General features: G+C 43.8%; 1 protein-coding gene across 1 annotated transcript in view; it reads right to left on the bottom strand.

The window, feature by feature from the left end:
* The window catches only part of LOC107116252 (glypican-5-like), a 285,574-nt gene extending 270,231 nt beyond the window's left edge, over positions 1-15,343 (bottom strand). Inside the window, exons 1-2 of the mRNA XM_015418145.1 lie at positions 15,315-15,343; positions 9,905-10,025 (exon numbers count right to left, since the gene is read on the bottom strand). Coding sequence (XP_015273631.1) covers positions 9,905-10,025; positions 15,315-15,343 — 150 coding nt within the window. The remainder of the gene's footprint in view (positions 1-9,904; positions 10,026-15,314) is intronic.
* Positions 15,344-16,201: the final 858 nt, after the last annotated feature.

The following is a 16,201-nucleotide window of genomic DNA, read 5'->3' as shown; positions in this document are numbered from 1 at the left end:
CAGGTGGGACCTGGGGATCCCCTGTAATTCCTACTCATTTCCAGACTACAGAGATAACTTCCCATGGAGAAAATGGATGCTTTGGAGGGTGGACTCTGTGACATTGTACCCCACTGAGGTCCCTGTCCTGCCCAGGCTCCTCCCGCAAATCTCCAGGAGTTTCCTAGCCTGGACCTGGCAACCTTATCCAGAATCCCCTGTCGGTGGCCAGGGGGGGGACCTGGCGACCCTAAAGTGCTGGCAGGCCCAGGCTTGGCAACCTCTAAGTGGGGCCTGAAGGAACCCCCCCCCCAGCCTTACAACTGAACCCAAGGCAGCAGAGATCTGTCTCCCTGGAGAAAATGACTGCTTTGGAAGGTGGACTCTGTGGCATTATACCCAGCTGAGGCCTCTCCCCCAATCAAAACCTCTAGGGACTCCCCAGGCCAGGCCCCAAGGCTCCCTCCCTCCCTGAAAGGCCAACGGAGGCCTGGCAAAGGGCCCTCCCCCCACCCCCTTTGACTCACAGAGCCGGTTAGAAGTCTCTTCCCCCCACCCCGCCCTGAACGTTCTAACCTCTCTCTCACAGTTGATGCCTGGAGTTAGATCCCTGCTGCAGAGGCCATTTCAAAAGCTTTTTTGGGGAATTCAGCCATCCCTGGAGAGATTTCCTTACTTTTTCGATTTTTGTGCAAATACAGGAAGTGTACTAAGCAAATAGAAGCAGGTTCTGAGGCCCACGGAGCTGCCTTTTCCTCAGACTAAGGATCCGCACGGCGCCCTCTGTTGGCTATTAGAATATATGATGATGATGATTGGGGCTTACACTGATATGACTTCTACATGAAATGACAGACCACAACCCGGTTGAGAATCGGTTCCCTACCGGGAGAAAGCGCCTGTCTGAAATTCCCCACTGTTTCTTACACTGTACTCTTCTGGGACCAGAAGTGAGTTTGTTCTAATGAGCTAGATCTGAGTTCAGTAGCATCATAGAGACCAACAAGATTTTCAGGGAATAAGCTTTCGAGAGTCAAAGCTTCCTTTGTCTGTTGTTGCACATGTCTGGAACCAAGCTAGTGCTACTCACAGGACATGTGCTTGCACAGAGCCAGTTTGGGGTAGTGGTTAAGTGCGTGGACTCTAATCTGGGAGAACCAGGTTTGATTCCCCACTCCTCCACATGCAGCTATTGGTGTGACCTTGGGTCAGTCAGAGCTGTTCTTGAAACAGCAGTTCTCGAAAGAGCTCTCTCAGCCCCACCTACCTCACAGGGCGTCTCTTATGGGGAGGGGGAGGGAATGGAGTTTGTAAGCCACTTTGAGACTCTAAGTAAAGGTCAGGGTATAAATCGGGGGGGGGGCCTTGCCCGGGCTAGCCAAGGGAAGGCATGGGGTGTGGCCTAATAGGCTAATGAGCTGTGCTATCAGGAGTGCGGCCTAATATGCTAATGGTTTTCTACTGTTGGGTGTGGCCTGTTATGCTAATGAGTTCCTACTGGGCTTTTTCTACAAAAAAAGCCCTGGTCTTCCCCAATGTGCCTGTGTCCCATTATGGAAAAAGTGAAGGCTGAGTAACAACAAGGGGTACTGGCAGTTGGTTCCTTGTCTGCAGAACTCCTGTGCTTTTGAAAACTGCATGGCCATCTGAGAGATGATTAGGCAGGTATTCCCACCACTACAGTGAGAGGTGATCAGAGCAGTATGTGGAGACTGCAGGACGAACAGGGAGACACTGTCCACAGTAGGGATGTTTGAGTGTTTGTCACAGGTCTCTCTGTTCCTGGGGTGCTTGGTTAAGGATTGTTAGACTTCTGCTTTGAGGTATCATCTGTCACTTTCTAGTGAGCCTGCTTCTTGACTTATGTCTTATGGGATGACATTCATATTGCCACAGTTGAACGAGTGGAGTTTAGAGTCCTGCTGAATGTTTGTATTTGGAATCTTGAGGCATGATCCTGTTAAGCTGACACATGAAATGCTATTCCTCTGCCTTCCATTTATTTTTGTTCTGCCTAGGTACTCAATGTTTGTTCTTTGTGCAACATGCTTCCTTTATGAAAAACGTCACCAAAATTCCCATCACACAAATCCCTACTTGCATGCTCCTAGACATGGTGGCAGTATGATGTAGCTCCGTGGTGTACATCTTAATGTGAAGCTTGTGGTCTATTCAAGGTCTTATATGTTGCTGGGGGTATACTGTGATTGGCTGCAGGAATCATATTCTCTGCTGTGGCTGAGACAGCAGATAAAGAGAAAGTGAGGTGTGTTCTGAGAGTCTCAGCTCCACCAGACGTACCTAACGTTTTGTAATTTATTTTGAAAGGATTTCACTAAGGCTGGCACTGATCCTTGAATAAGCACAGGATTCTTGACTTCTGCCAATCCTCCATCATATCCTCAATTATCTAATTGTCATATGGTTGGTAGCGTGCTTGTACAGTAAAAGCTTTGTTGTCTGGCACTTGACTATCCAGAATGCTCGGTTAACCACTATCACCCAGAGAGTAAGCTCTTCCTCCTCAGCCACCATGCCCTTGTATTTGGGGGTTGTGCACAAACCTGCCTCTTCAGTTGGCTAGCTTGATGCCTCCAGCCACTGCTGGGCTTCTAACATCATCCTTTGGTGTCTTTCTCTCTCAGCTTGCCTTGAGTTGTCAGGAGCCAACTGTGCCAGAGGGCTCCCAGGCAAATGGCCTAGTTCTCTGCCTCCTATGTAGGATACATCTGTGGCTTGGGGGGAAGCGAATGGGGCCCACCAGGCATGGGACCTGTCACCATGCTGATCCCAATGGACTAGGGTCCCATCACTGTGGATTCCTTTGGTTAGGAGGCAGGACAGAGCGATAAGATTAAGTATTCAGCAATTTGATCAACCAACAACCCTAATTCCCATGAATGCTGCATAACAAAGCTTTTACTGTATGTGTTCCAGTAATGGTAGATACTACCAGGATAAAGATAGTATTATGCCAGTTTATATTCCCTATGATGGGCAGCCCAGCAAGACTCCATAGCAATCCTATCCCTGGGCAAGGACAATATTGTTCTATTAGTCTCTGTGTATGGCTGAAAATTAGGAAAACATCCTGAGAATATGCCAGTTGACATAATCTGTGTGTCTGTATCACTATATGGTTCAGTCAAGAAATAAGTAAGTAGAATTACCATAATTGTTCTGCGGCATCTACATTTTAGCAGTCACTAGTGAAATCAACAGTTGCTGTACCCATTACAATATTAATATCATTGCACAGATTCTCCACTGCAATCCTAAAAAGGACTTTATATCTATTTCTTATTTCACCTACAAGCTATCTGAGACATACTATTATTCAAGCATTTAAATAATCCACTTCTCTTGTTGAACTTTGTTCATATCTCTGAAAATTCACATATTTGGCCTTTTAAAACTGAGAATGGAGGTATTTTCAAAATGTCAAGATTAGACTTACAGTTGTATTTTATTACATATATTAAGGATGACATTCTGCTGTGATTTTAGGAGCTAATATCTTAGGTTTCTGCCTGCTTCACTTGCTTTTTAGTATCCATTATTTTTTTAAAAAAAGTTTTACTGGCATTTTTCATTGTGTTTAAACTATATAAACTACTCCAAGAATGCTTTTGTCAAATGACAGAATATAATTGTAAATAAATAAAGAGAAGTGAATTAATCTGGTAGCCATATGCAACACCATTTTTGCAGTTAACAAGTATTACCGTCACTTTACTATTTTTCTCAACACTTTTCTAGTATAATTCCTTACTAAGGTTTTTGTGTTCTCAACCTGCTGCATTAACTGTGAAAGATGTTTATTTTTCCAACTGAAGTGTGCATATGTACTAAAAAACAACCCAGAAAAGTGAGAGGGTATAATGGTATACATTTCTGAATGTTTTTTTTTCCATCAACAGAAGGATAAGGGAGCTGTAGTCATTGGGTGTTTATTCCTTCTTCGCAGTGTTAATACTTTATTTGCATTGCAGAGCTAATCCTTTCTTTGCATTGCAGAGCAAGGATTTTCCCTGCCTGTATGACTATTTTTGCTTCATGATCTGCTATTACAATACAGAAGTCGGGAACCAAAGAGGTGATCTTGTTTGGTTAGTCAGGCTAGAAAAGGCAGCTGAGTGTGTATTAGGGCTGCCAGGCCTCCCACCAAGGTAGCCTTAGTTGCCCGCCATGGCTCCAAGTGGCAGAAGAATTTTTTTTTAAGGATGATGTTGCCTGTGCCATCATTTCTAGGGAAAACTTGTAAGTAACACAGGGCAGCTCTAGGAATCTCCAGAAACTCTATGATAAAACCATAGGTAAAACCACAAGGTAGCTCTAGAAGTTGCCGGAAACCAGAAATACCCTACATCAATATGATTTTACCATACGAAGAATGGTAATATGGGAGTATAAGCAGGCCTGTAGCTACAGTGGGGCATTCTGGGGCCCAGTCCCCTGACTTTCCACCAGGCCCCCCCGACTTACAACCTGACCAGGCCTGCCGACTTATTTCTTGCACTTGCTGCTGCTGCCAGGGTGGCAAAACACTGTCCTCCCTCCCAGCTCTCTGAATCTCTCCTCTGCAAAGAGAGCCCTGCCCTACACTTCCACACTGCTACTCTGCCTCTTGCCGGCCAGCAAAGCAAGCCCTGCCTCTAATCGCACCACAATGCTAATCTTGTTGCTATATACCTCTCTTTTGTTTGTTTTGCCTCTTGCTGGGAGGCAAAACACAAGCCCTGCCTCACCTCTTGTTGCTGTGTGTTGCCTCTCTTTCGTTTTCTTCTTGCTGGCAGGCAAAGTTAGCAAGCCCTCTGTAAAGTACTGGGTTTGCCGCATGGACGACTCGGACTATAGCATGCATTCAGACGCGTTTATTGTACTTCACACAAGAACTGCAAAACGGCCCTGCAAGGCCAACTATATACACACACACCCGGTGTCCCCTTAGTCCCACTAGAGGGTTTGAATTTCCCGCCAAAGTGTTATAGGTGGATACCAGGATCCTCAGTCCTTTTGTTTAGGGGGAGCTAAGCTCTGTCCTGTAACTGCGAACCCCTAGTGGCGGTCCGTGTACACAACACCCGCCTCTGGTTGCTGTGTTGCCTCTCTTTCATTTTCCTCTTATCGGCAGCAAACAAGCCCCGCCTCCAGTCCCACGCTGCTACTCTTTTGTCACCGGCAAAACAAATAAGCAAGCCCTGACTCCATTCCCACGCTGCTGCCATGATTTTCTCTCTTGCAATTGCAAGCAACCTCCTGCCATCTACATCCCTCCATTTCCCAAGCCAGCAAGTCAAGCCCCGCAGGTGGGCTGAAGTTTACTCACTTGCTTTGTTTTGCATGGGGGGGATGCCAGACTCCAGGCAGGACCTGGGGATCCCCTCCCCTGAATTACTGTTTAAAAATCCCAACAATCCCAACAAAATTTCATGCTTTTTTTTTTTTAAAGGACAAAGTTCATGGTATGGGTATGATTTCCTTGATTTTATTTGTCTGCTGATGCTTTGGAGAGAGCAGCTGGATTTCCCCCCAGTTTTGAACTTAGTGCCTTATCAGCTCAAGGATACAGTGAGGACTAATAGCTAAAAAATGCAGTTTATGTTTGAAGACTCTGGATTTCATGGTGTAATCTGGTCAAGCACACTTGGAGGCATAGATGGTATGATTTTTTTTTCTGTCTTCAGTAACACATACCACGTTTTATTGTCAGGAAATGGACAAATTACTTGTCTTTATTATTTATTTATTATTTTAAAGTATAAGTATAAACAAAAATTGCCCTACAAAATGAAAAATCCTGGCTACGGGCCTGGGTATAAATCCTAGAGTATAAAACACAGAGTGGTTTTTCCTTTAGTTTTATATCAACCCATGCCAAACTATTAAGCTATCTGAAAATCATTAGGTTCCGTATGAATAAATGAGTACATTGAGGTATCTAGAATAGATCCATAATCCTTAGCCAAGCTCTGTCTTTGGGATATAGTGAGAGCAGGGTTGCCAATGTCCACATGGGGCCTGGAGATCTCCTGGAATTACAACTGATTTCCAGACTGCAGAGATCAGTTCCCTGAGAGAAAACAACATCTTTGTGGGTGGACTCTGTGGCATTTCATCCATGCTGAGCTCCCTCCCCTCCCCAGGCTCCACCCCCAAGTCTCCAGGAATTTTCCAAGCTAGAGTTGGCAACTCTAAATTGGCAGCTCTAAAGTTTCCCTTCCCTCAGGATGCTAAGATTATTTTTCCATGGAAAAGGGGGAGGTCAGAATGCTACCTGACAGTCAGCATTTCAATTCTCCCATCCTCCCAGTATAGGATATTTGTCTGCAGCAACTCTTTGCATTCTGGCTGCTACCATCATACGAATACCAACAACTACTAGCACTTTACTAAGATTTTATAATTTGTTTTAATTGCCACTTATATTTTTAATGTAACTATCTGCTTTTATATAAGCTGCCCTGAGCTGGCTCCGGCTGGGAGGGTGGGGTAAAAAAATCTGAAAAATAAATAAATAACTGAACACACACCCCCGCGGTGGGTGGGCATCAGAGCCATGCATCTCAGCCAGGAGGAAGTGCTGAGAGGCATTGTGTGACTCTCCTTCAAACTGAGCTAGGTGACATCATTGGGTCGTCCACATAACTGTTTGAGTTGTACACCCCTATATGACACCTTCGTCCTCTTCCCTCCCTCAGAGGCAAGATTTTTGTTCCCTTTTGTGACTGAGCCACCTCTAACTTATACAATTTAAATGACACTCAAGAAGTTTTTATATTCCAAATTAACAAAATATTTTATTCAACATAGAGGGAAAAGGTCAGGTGAAATCAGCGAGTGAAAAATGTTATGGAGATCATTTACCACAAGTGAAGCAGGAAGCCATGTTCTATCCAACGAGAGATATCAAATTAGGTTTCTCTTTACCTAATACCAGTGATGTTTTGCTTTCATAATGGAGTTTCAGAATATGTGCTATGTTTGCATATATTACATGCACAAGAGAAAGAATACCTACACAATTGTTCTTCAAAAAATATTATACTGAAGGACAGGAAGTGAACTCCAATAGACATGGGATATTCAAAATATACATATTCCCCATGAACAACTCTATACAACTATGTTTTAATTAACTTCTGAGTGACAGTTTTTATTCCTGAATTAATCCTATTCTGAGATGAAAAACCCAAGAAAACTGCTATGTATGTTTGATGTTTTATTTGAAAGCTTAAAAGAGAAATTTAACAACTTCTCTGATTCTTTGATCTTTGAAGAAATACTCAGTAAAATTATGATCAAAGTAATTAATATTACTTAACAACAAATCATCTTAAGGCAAAAATAAGTATTCTGTTTAATCCACGCAATCAATTACATTTTACAAATCTCAATCTGTTAGAGGCAGGACTTCACTTAAGGGTCTTTTTCTCCAAAAGGTCAACAGAAAGTCACCAATAAAAGAGAGCCACTTATTAGGATGTAATGTGATGTACACTATATGAATTAGATGATACTGTGGCTTAAGTCCTACTCTTTAAGGTAGACCTTCCCCACCTTCTGCTTTCCTCAGCAGCCCCATACAACTCCCCAAAAGTAGACAAGTAGAGAACCCTCACAGACAAAATGTCATGTGGCACGGGAGGGCTTACAATGAGAAAGGGGCATTGGTTAAGAAATCATCCCCTCCATTAGGCTATTTAATCTGATATACTGCATGACACATTACCCTTGAGAGTTCCCCTACTTGCGGTGTTGGCTTTTGGGGATTCACAGGGGACTGCTGTGGGAAGGGGAAGGCCAGGAAGTGCCTTGTACTTGCAGTTTGCAGGACCCAGGCCCATTTGGGGAATTTATGTCTGGTGATCAGAAGGTGCAGCTCTTTCTATTTTTCTAGACGCAACAAGCTACATAAGACACACTCAATGACTTGCCCAAAAGAAATCTTGACTTTTTCCCTTGAATATGGCCTTTTGTAGCCATACCACAAAATTCTTTTGAAAAATCCAGTTTGAAAAATGTTTGCCATATAACACAGGGAATTGAAGCTTGAGAAAGGGAGATCCAAATATCAAACTGACATGCTGGGAAAACATGTAATTAACTGCCAGATATAATAAAGACAAAAAGAATCGGATTTCAGGATACAAAAACAGTTCTAGATAAAATATGGTTGTCCTCAAGTGACAAGATGATACAGAAACTGTACAATTTTCTTCTCCAAGACTATCTACAGGATGAATTAGTGAAAGTCCCAATGATATCCTGGATGTAAGATTTTGGATATAACATAGACATAGATGATTGGTCCAAAATATAGAAATAAAATATACACGAGCAATACCATATAAGGAAAATATATACAAAATGTTTTTTAGGTGGCACTGGTCACCAGATAAAATAGTGAAATGCTATTCAAATGCATCCAAAATTTGCTGGAAGTGCAAACATAGTGTTGGCACCTTCTACCACATGTGGTGGAGGTGTAATACAACACAAAGCTACTGGCATAAGATACAAAAGTACATATTAGAAATTATAGGCATAGAGCTACCATACAAACCAGAAATCTTTTCGTTAAATATTTTACCAGATAATTATAAAAATAGCAGACCAATATGTATTAACATATATGTTAACATCGGCTCGTATTATATTTGCTAAATGTTGGAAACAGGAAAAAATACCCTCGAGAGATGAATAGATTAATAGAATGTTGGACATTGCAGAGATGGATAAATTAACATTAATTTTACAAGGAAAAGACGACAATGTGTTTAAAGAAAGATGGCAAAGATTTTATTTGTGGTTAGATAACAAATGTTAATATAGACTCACGATATTGTATATACTTTAATGTAAGTGGTACATAGAGTATGTATGATGTAAAAAAAAACTTTATAAAAAGAAAGGGAGATCTGAAACTTTCTTAGGATCATAAAACTACTCATGCTCTTTGTTGTCATGGAGGATCCCTATAAGCCACTCCATTAAATCCCAGTGATAAAAAAAAAATGATAGGGTAATTTGAACCATGAGTACACACAGTGTACATAATTTCTTTCTACACTAATCAGCGTAATCAATATTACAGTCAATAGCAGTTGTCAAAAGTCACCTATTCCCATATTCTCTAACAGTGAATGATTAGGGGGGAGATGCTACTCTCTCATTACAAACTCGGTGGATGCTGTTATCAACATGCTCTCAAATTGGACACAAAAATATGCTCCAATTAAATGAAAATCGATTGCTGTTAAGCATGGCAGGTAGCTCTGACTAATCTGGATTGACACCATCTCTGTGACTCGCAAAATGTTGTACTGCACCAATAGTATTAAGGAATCATAATATATTCTGCATTGCCTGACTGAAATTCTGTGTAGACAGCCAAGTACAACCCTTAGAGCTCAAGTGAATCACTTAAGCAAGCACACATTCATCATATTTCTGGCACGCCTACTGACAGACCATCTTTTCATTTCAGTTGGGAAAATTTAAATTATCTTCAGCAAAACTGTACATGCTATTTTTTAAAAAAACACCACAAATTCTAATCTGGCTTTGACTTGGTTAGCATGAGCTGTTTCGAAATGCAAACACTATTTCCAGGGCACTGAACCATTTTAAACCCTGTCCAATCTGTAGGACTCAGAGCATGGAGTGTAACAATTCAGTACTATGAGAAGGCAGCAGTCTTATGGGCTGCAGTAAATATTATAAATTACAGAAAGTTGCAATGGCTTGATGCAGCCTTCCCTGGTCAGCTGACATACATTAGGACCTGCCCCCCCCCCCCCACAAATCCTAGTGAACTGCATGGAAAACCTTCAGTTTTACTATGCATACAATAGTTTTTGAAGACTTCTTCACTTCTTAGACCAAACACAAATCATGAACTGTTCTACTGAGAACTGCTTACCTGATTAAAATGCTGCAGTTTATCAATTAAGGTGCGGATGTGCGGGTCTAGTGCTCTGACTTTCAGTTCTGGGTTATTAATTTGTGCTTTCAGTCCATTGGTGACCACTCTGCTAGTATAACTGTAACAGAAAGTGAAATGAAAGATTGCAATTAGAGAAAATGTCTTTAATTTTTCAAAGTGAAGACTTTGGAAAGACTGCAAAAGTCAACTAAAAGAACAAAAATTATCAGTTTTTGAAGTGAGGTAGAGGTGTTCTCTCTCTCTCTCTCTCTCTCTCTTATCCTATGCTGCTAGAATATGGTATTAAATTGGAAAGCTGAAAGAAGCCAGGCAAACACATAGATTCTAGCATCAGGTGACTCAAAAATACCAGTCTGGCAGAGTATAAATCTTGGAGAAACCACAGTTGCCAGTCCAATCTTTAGCACAACATTAGGTCAGCCTAATGCAGTGTCATCACCTTGGCAACAATGACCCCATGTCATGAGTCCAACTGGGAGACCAGGATGTCTCACAAGGGTTTTTCATGAAAGAAGACATTTGCACAGCTTATGTGAGCATATTTAAATCCTTCTGGCCTGTTGGTAGAAGAGGAACAATCTGTGAGGCAATGCCACAGAAGCTCACCCCTGAGGGAGAAGAGGACAGGATGAGGTGAACCCCATTTCCTCCCAATCCTGCCATCAAGAGAAAGAGAAATACTGGTGAAAATCTGCTTGAGTCCTGTGGAAACAAAAGGGTGGGGCATTAATCTTACCCTCCCAAGTGGAAGTTGCACTTGCAAACTGGGCAGGAGGTGGAGAGTGTTGTGTACAATAAGAAACACACACAAAAAGGCCTTGAGTGGTGAGTTGGATTTTAGAAAATCTTCAGAACTGCTGAATCAGTCCTACTGGTTCTGGCTTGCCAGAACCCTGATTTCAATATTATGTTTTCCTAACCAGTTCAACTGTCACTGCTGGGAGAAAAAGTCTTTTCCTTGACTCCAAAACTATTTTTTCCTACTTGGGAAAAATGAAAGTGCTCGCTCTCTCTCTCTCTCTCTCTCTCTCTCTCTCTCTCATTCTCTAAAAAGGTACAGGATGTTTATTGCAAGGATGAAAGTGGAGAGGATGAAAGAGTGCCAAATAATAAAGAAATGGATGAAAGGGTTGTTTTACTGTTTCGTTTTTAGGTTCAAATTAAAGCACCAAAATAAATAGAAGCAAACAAGAGCCTGTTTAGACATGTATAGTCCCCCTTGAGTGCAGTACAACTACAGCTCTGGAAGTCGTCTCCAAACTGATCTCCAAACAGTTAACATATTTACCTTATTCAAATAACCAGTAACACTTTGTCTCAGCAAGTCTCTTTTTAATGGATAGCATCAGTTGGTTTGGCTACAACGTTTCTATTATATGGGCTCATTCGATAAGTTTAATTAATTGTTTACTTTGTTGACATACCGCCTTTCTCCCAATGGGGACCCAAAGCAGCTTACTTCATCTGTGTTAGTCTGAGTGTTGTGATCCTGGCCACCGCGTGAGGCTGGCGACCTTTGAAGTCTTTTGCTAAGGTAGCTGCTTCTGTGACAGGATAGGGCAAAAATAGAAATAAACTAAAAAATAAGGAGCCAGTTAGTAAGCTATGTATTTCCGCTTCTTTGGTGAAAGAATGGCTGAAAACTTTGAAACATGCCCAGCCAATACTGCCTGTAAACTGAAAATCATTGCAGCCAATCTTATTAATGCATCAGACAAAAAAAAAGTGCTGCAAAAGGGCCTGGTGCAAAAATAGGGTAAATAGGGCTCTCTTTTCACTTGCAAAGAGTATATTGGCTTTATTCCAGGGAGAGCTGTGAATCATAATATTTTGATGGGTATTGATCATCATCATCCCTTATCCCATTCTGGCACACAAAGAAAAGAAGGGTTCTGTGAAGATGAGATGAGGGAAAGGCACCAAGCGGTTCTTTGGGATTACCTTGGGAGCAATGTTCCCTCTAAGCTGTGGAGTTTTGTGAGCAAAAATTCTACTTTGTGAGCTATTGACATTAAACTTGTGAGGGAGCAATTTGGCTACTGCATAAATTAGTTTGCTCTGAAGTCATCATTCCTGAGCTAAGACAAAAATGTGTGAGCCAGAGGCTAAAAAACTGTGAGCTAGCTCACACTAACTCAGCTTAGAGGGAACACTGCTTGGGAGTGTGGCTCAGCATGCAAAAGGGGGGAACAGAGGAGTTCCATACCACCTGGATAACTGATTGTCGCTGCACTCTGCACACTTGGCCCAAGCACTGATTTCAAAGCAGGAGCCCTTACATCTTACACTAATCAACTTGTTCTCAAGTGACACCAACAACCAAGCTACTACCAGCAGAAACCCTAGGAAGAGGGTCTTGCTTGCCATACTGTATATGGGGTGCATGCTAGGATTGACAGGCTGCATCTGGCAATCAGCAGGAGGCTTGGTGGTGGAGACATGGAGGCCATGATGTCCTGTGTGCTGCTATGTCATATCTGGGGAAAACCAGCATAGAGTAGCTCTGGGAATCTCCAGAAACTCTATGGTAACTATATAGTTTCCAGCAATTCCTAGCGCTAGCCCATGCCACTTCTGCATTTCCCACGGAAGTGATGCAGTGGCATAGATGACACCGGTGGTTTTTCTTTTTTAATTCTCCCACTGTTGCTCTGAATGGTGAAGGGTGAATAGAGCTGCCAGGGGGAGAAATCCCACTGTAGCTGGAGTCCTAGCAGCCCTGGTGCATCATGAAATTAACCCTTGGGCCATGACTGAACATCTAAAGAAAACTGTTGTAGTTGGGCACTATGATGGAATAGGGCAGTAAGGATGGCTGTAGTGGCCTTTGCAATACAGTCCTTGTAAGTGCAGTGACCTTTACAAGCACAATTACATCCTTCTAAGTCCATTGAAGTCAATAAGCTTAGAAGAGTGTAACTTTGCTTGAGTCTGCACTGTTAGTGAGTTGTTTGAAATACCAGAACAAACTTAGTTTCTGTAGTGTATCTGCAAAAGTCTGACATATTCAAAAGAGCTCTCCAAGTGAGTTCTGCTTGCAGGACTACGGGCTAGAGGTTATTCCTTAAAAGTGTTACAAAGTATACAAGCATCCCTTGTCACCTCCTCTGATTGCTCTCATCATTTAATGGCTTAGAACATCGATCAAATAATCAGAACATCATAGTCATAAAACAAAATCACAGACCTTTTTTTAAAAAAGCAAAATATAACCAAATGTGTGACAGTACCTTTAAGCACCTCACTGGAGAGGATTTACTAATTTTCCAACTCAATGAACCTGTGAGGGATTTTCACTATCTGATGGTAGAAATCTCACCCAAATTTAATTATGCATCTAGATCAGCAGCACCTTTCTCATAGCACATATTGAAGGTCTTCATATAAATTATGTGTGGTTGGCTGATTGTGTGTGTGTGTGTAGTCCCTTCTTTCTTTTGTGCAAGTGTTTTGTAACATTTTCTCCCTTTATAAAAGAATCAAGAAATAAGAATGCTCAACAATGTTAATACTATAAAAAGACTAGAGAAATCAGCTGATTAGACCTAAAGATACTGACATTATTAGGCAAAACCAAGAGGAAATGGTTTTGCCATGCACCTGTTTTGAGGAAGCCTATTTACAGACACTACAGAGAACCATTCTCCAAAAGGAAAGCCATTCACATAGACCATTAAAACATTTCTCTCTCACACTGTATTAAGTATTCTACCAGTTTAATGATATCAGTATTCAGAGTTGGAAAGAACAGAATTAACAATTTATAGTATACAATCTAAACAGGATTACTGCAGAGATCAAAGGACTGCAGAGGAAACAGGACTTCACCCCACCCCCATACACACCTTAAAACGGACTGCTATTCTTCCTTACATCTTCTCTACTGGGCCTTGGGAATATCTCCCAGTACGTTTCCACTTGTCATGGCATCAGGAGTTAGTGATGGGAAAGCCCTCTTTAGTTTCCACCGTAATTAGCTCAGGTTTTCTAAGCTTTAACGAAGCAACTCAAAACCCAAGAGTTCTCTGCAAGAAGCTCAGGAAAAACAAAGCCCAATGGAGATCATCCCCTTTCCCCAGCCATGGGTTTTCCTTCTAATCTGCTAAATGGGCTAGGTAACAAGTAGGGCTAGTGCAGGATCTTTAAGGCCTGTTGAACATACCATGGACTGAGCCAGGATCATTGCCCGCCCACCCCTTGAATGAAACACAACACAACTTATGGGTTAAACTGGGAGTTTTATTTATTTATTTAACTATACATCTGCACCAACACATTAAAGTACGGGTTGCATTAGGCTTGCCACACAAACCTCCTAGCAGGGCAACCCCACCCCGGCTCAGAGCCAGGTCTGGCATCCTTCCAGACCTTACTCGTCACGGCCCGCACGCCAGTGCGTAGAGGGGAAGGAAAAGCACATTCCAGCCCACGGCTGCGAAGCCTTAAGGCTTGTCATATGCTCCTCCCACCCCAGAGAGGCCCCCAACTGGGTCACCCTGACTGCCAAGCCTATAGGCACCCAGTATGAGGAACCCCCCCATTGCTTATATCTCAGGGTGCTTGCCAATTCAACATCCCTTCAACCCGTGCTTTTCCCACCACAGAGGGGGTTAGCCTTGGCTTAACTCCCCTCCCGCCAACCATGACCCACCAGTCACCCAGGCCACTGTGCAGATCAGCTCGGCAAAAGACCAATCCGGTTACATCCACCCTGCTCTAGAACGGGTGCGGCACCAAAGGCCTGATCCCAGGGTGGAGGCTGCCAACCCATTGCCCCAATCGTTGCCACCAAAACACATGACCACAACCGGGGGGGCACTCCTGCCCACTGACGGTCATCTGGAGCCACTGACCACTATACTGGTGACCTCAATCCTCATGCCACCTCCTGCAAAACACTCCAACATCCACCAGCACCCGTAATTGCCATCCCACGGCCCTCCAAGCCGTTCCAATGCCGTTGAGTGGGTATCAACATAATCCACTCTGCCCTCCATCCAGGCCACCCATTTGGCCACCATGACCCCTAAAAGCCGCCTAGTGCCAGGCGCCTGTGGTGCTCCCATGTCTATCCCCCCCGTGTCCCCACCCTGAGTTCCCCCAGATTACCCCCCATCCTGAGCTAACTTGCCACTGACTCTGGTGCCCCCTAATGGCCTTGGGCCCTGGGTTGCTCTCCCTCAGTGGCACCCTCATCACATGAGGATGCAGGGTGTGAACCCCCACATGTGCTACAAGCATGGTTAAACTTGCAGGGCTTTCTTGAGCAACGCCCCCGGCATTGAAGCCCCAGCAGATGGGATGGGGTGGAACCCTCCGCTTTTCTCCCACCTCCTTCCCCACTTCCGAGTGCAAATGGGCCACCATATGTCCACTGTCAGCATACCTGCCTGCAATGGCCCCCACAGGGCCCATTGTGACCAGAGTTAATGGTGTTCCTGATCCCATGGCAGCGAGGGGTCCAAGGCCACTCGAGAGCAAAAACGCTCATCGTAACGCAGCCAAGCAGCCCCGGAATATTCCCTATATGCCCTGTGGATGAGGTCCTGATACTTTACCAATGCTGAACCCTGTTCTGGGTAGGCCTGCGGCACCACCCCCATATAAATGGTATAAGCTGAAAGCCAATAGTCAAAGTTCTTGTCAATTTGCATCCACTTTATTTTCTCCAACTCCCTGGGGTCATCCCTCACACTTGCTTTCAACTCAACATCCCTAAAGAGGAGCGTGAACATGTCTACATACTCACCCCTCTAGATTTTCTCTCTTGCGGCTGGCAGCAGGTGATCCCCCAGTGGGAGAGATCTTTCCATGGAAGCATAGGGCAGGTTCACTGCCGCATCCCGTTGCCCCCTGCCCCAAGACGGTGCCTGCCCTGTAGCCCCAGATGGCGCACTTGGCACAGGCATAACCTCAGAGAGTACCATGCTCGATGCCCAGGATAGCACAGGACCTCGGCCCCTTGCATTGAGCGCCCCCACTGTGAGCCCCTGAACCCCTCCCCCTACCTGGGAGGGCACCTTGGTGGCTGGTGCCGGTGGAGCCCTGACAGCAGAACCAGCTCCCATGGGACTGGAAATCTCATCGCCCAACACCTGTGTATCCTCCTCATCCTTGGACTCCTGCAGCTGTGCTAATCTGGCATAGAGAGCCTGCCTTTCCCATTTGTGAGCTGCGGCTCTGGCACCCCCAGGGGGGGTGGCCACCACTGATGTGCCAACTTCTGCATGCTTCCGTTTCTCTGCCTTGGCCCGCTCCAGGGCCTCGATTTTT

This window comes from Gekko japonicus, unplaced genomic scaffold, assembly GCF_001447785.1.
Source record: "Gekko japonicus isolate JY-2015 unplaced genomic scaffold, Gekko_japonicus_V1.1 scaffold1745, whole genome shotgun sequence".
NCBI lineage: Eukaryota > Metazoa > Chordata > Lepidosauria > Squamata > Gekkonidae > Gekko > Gekko japonicus.
This window is presented reverse-complemented; position numbering and strand designations above follow the sequence as displayed.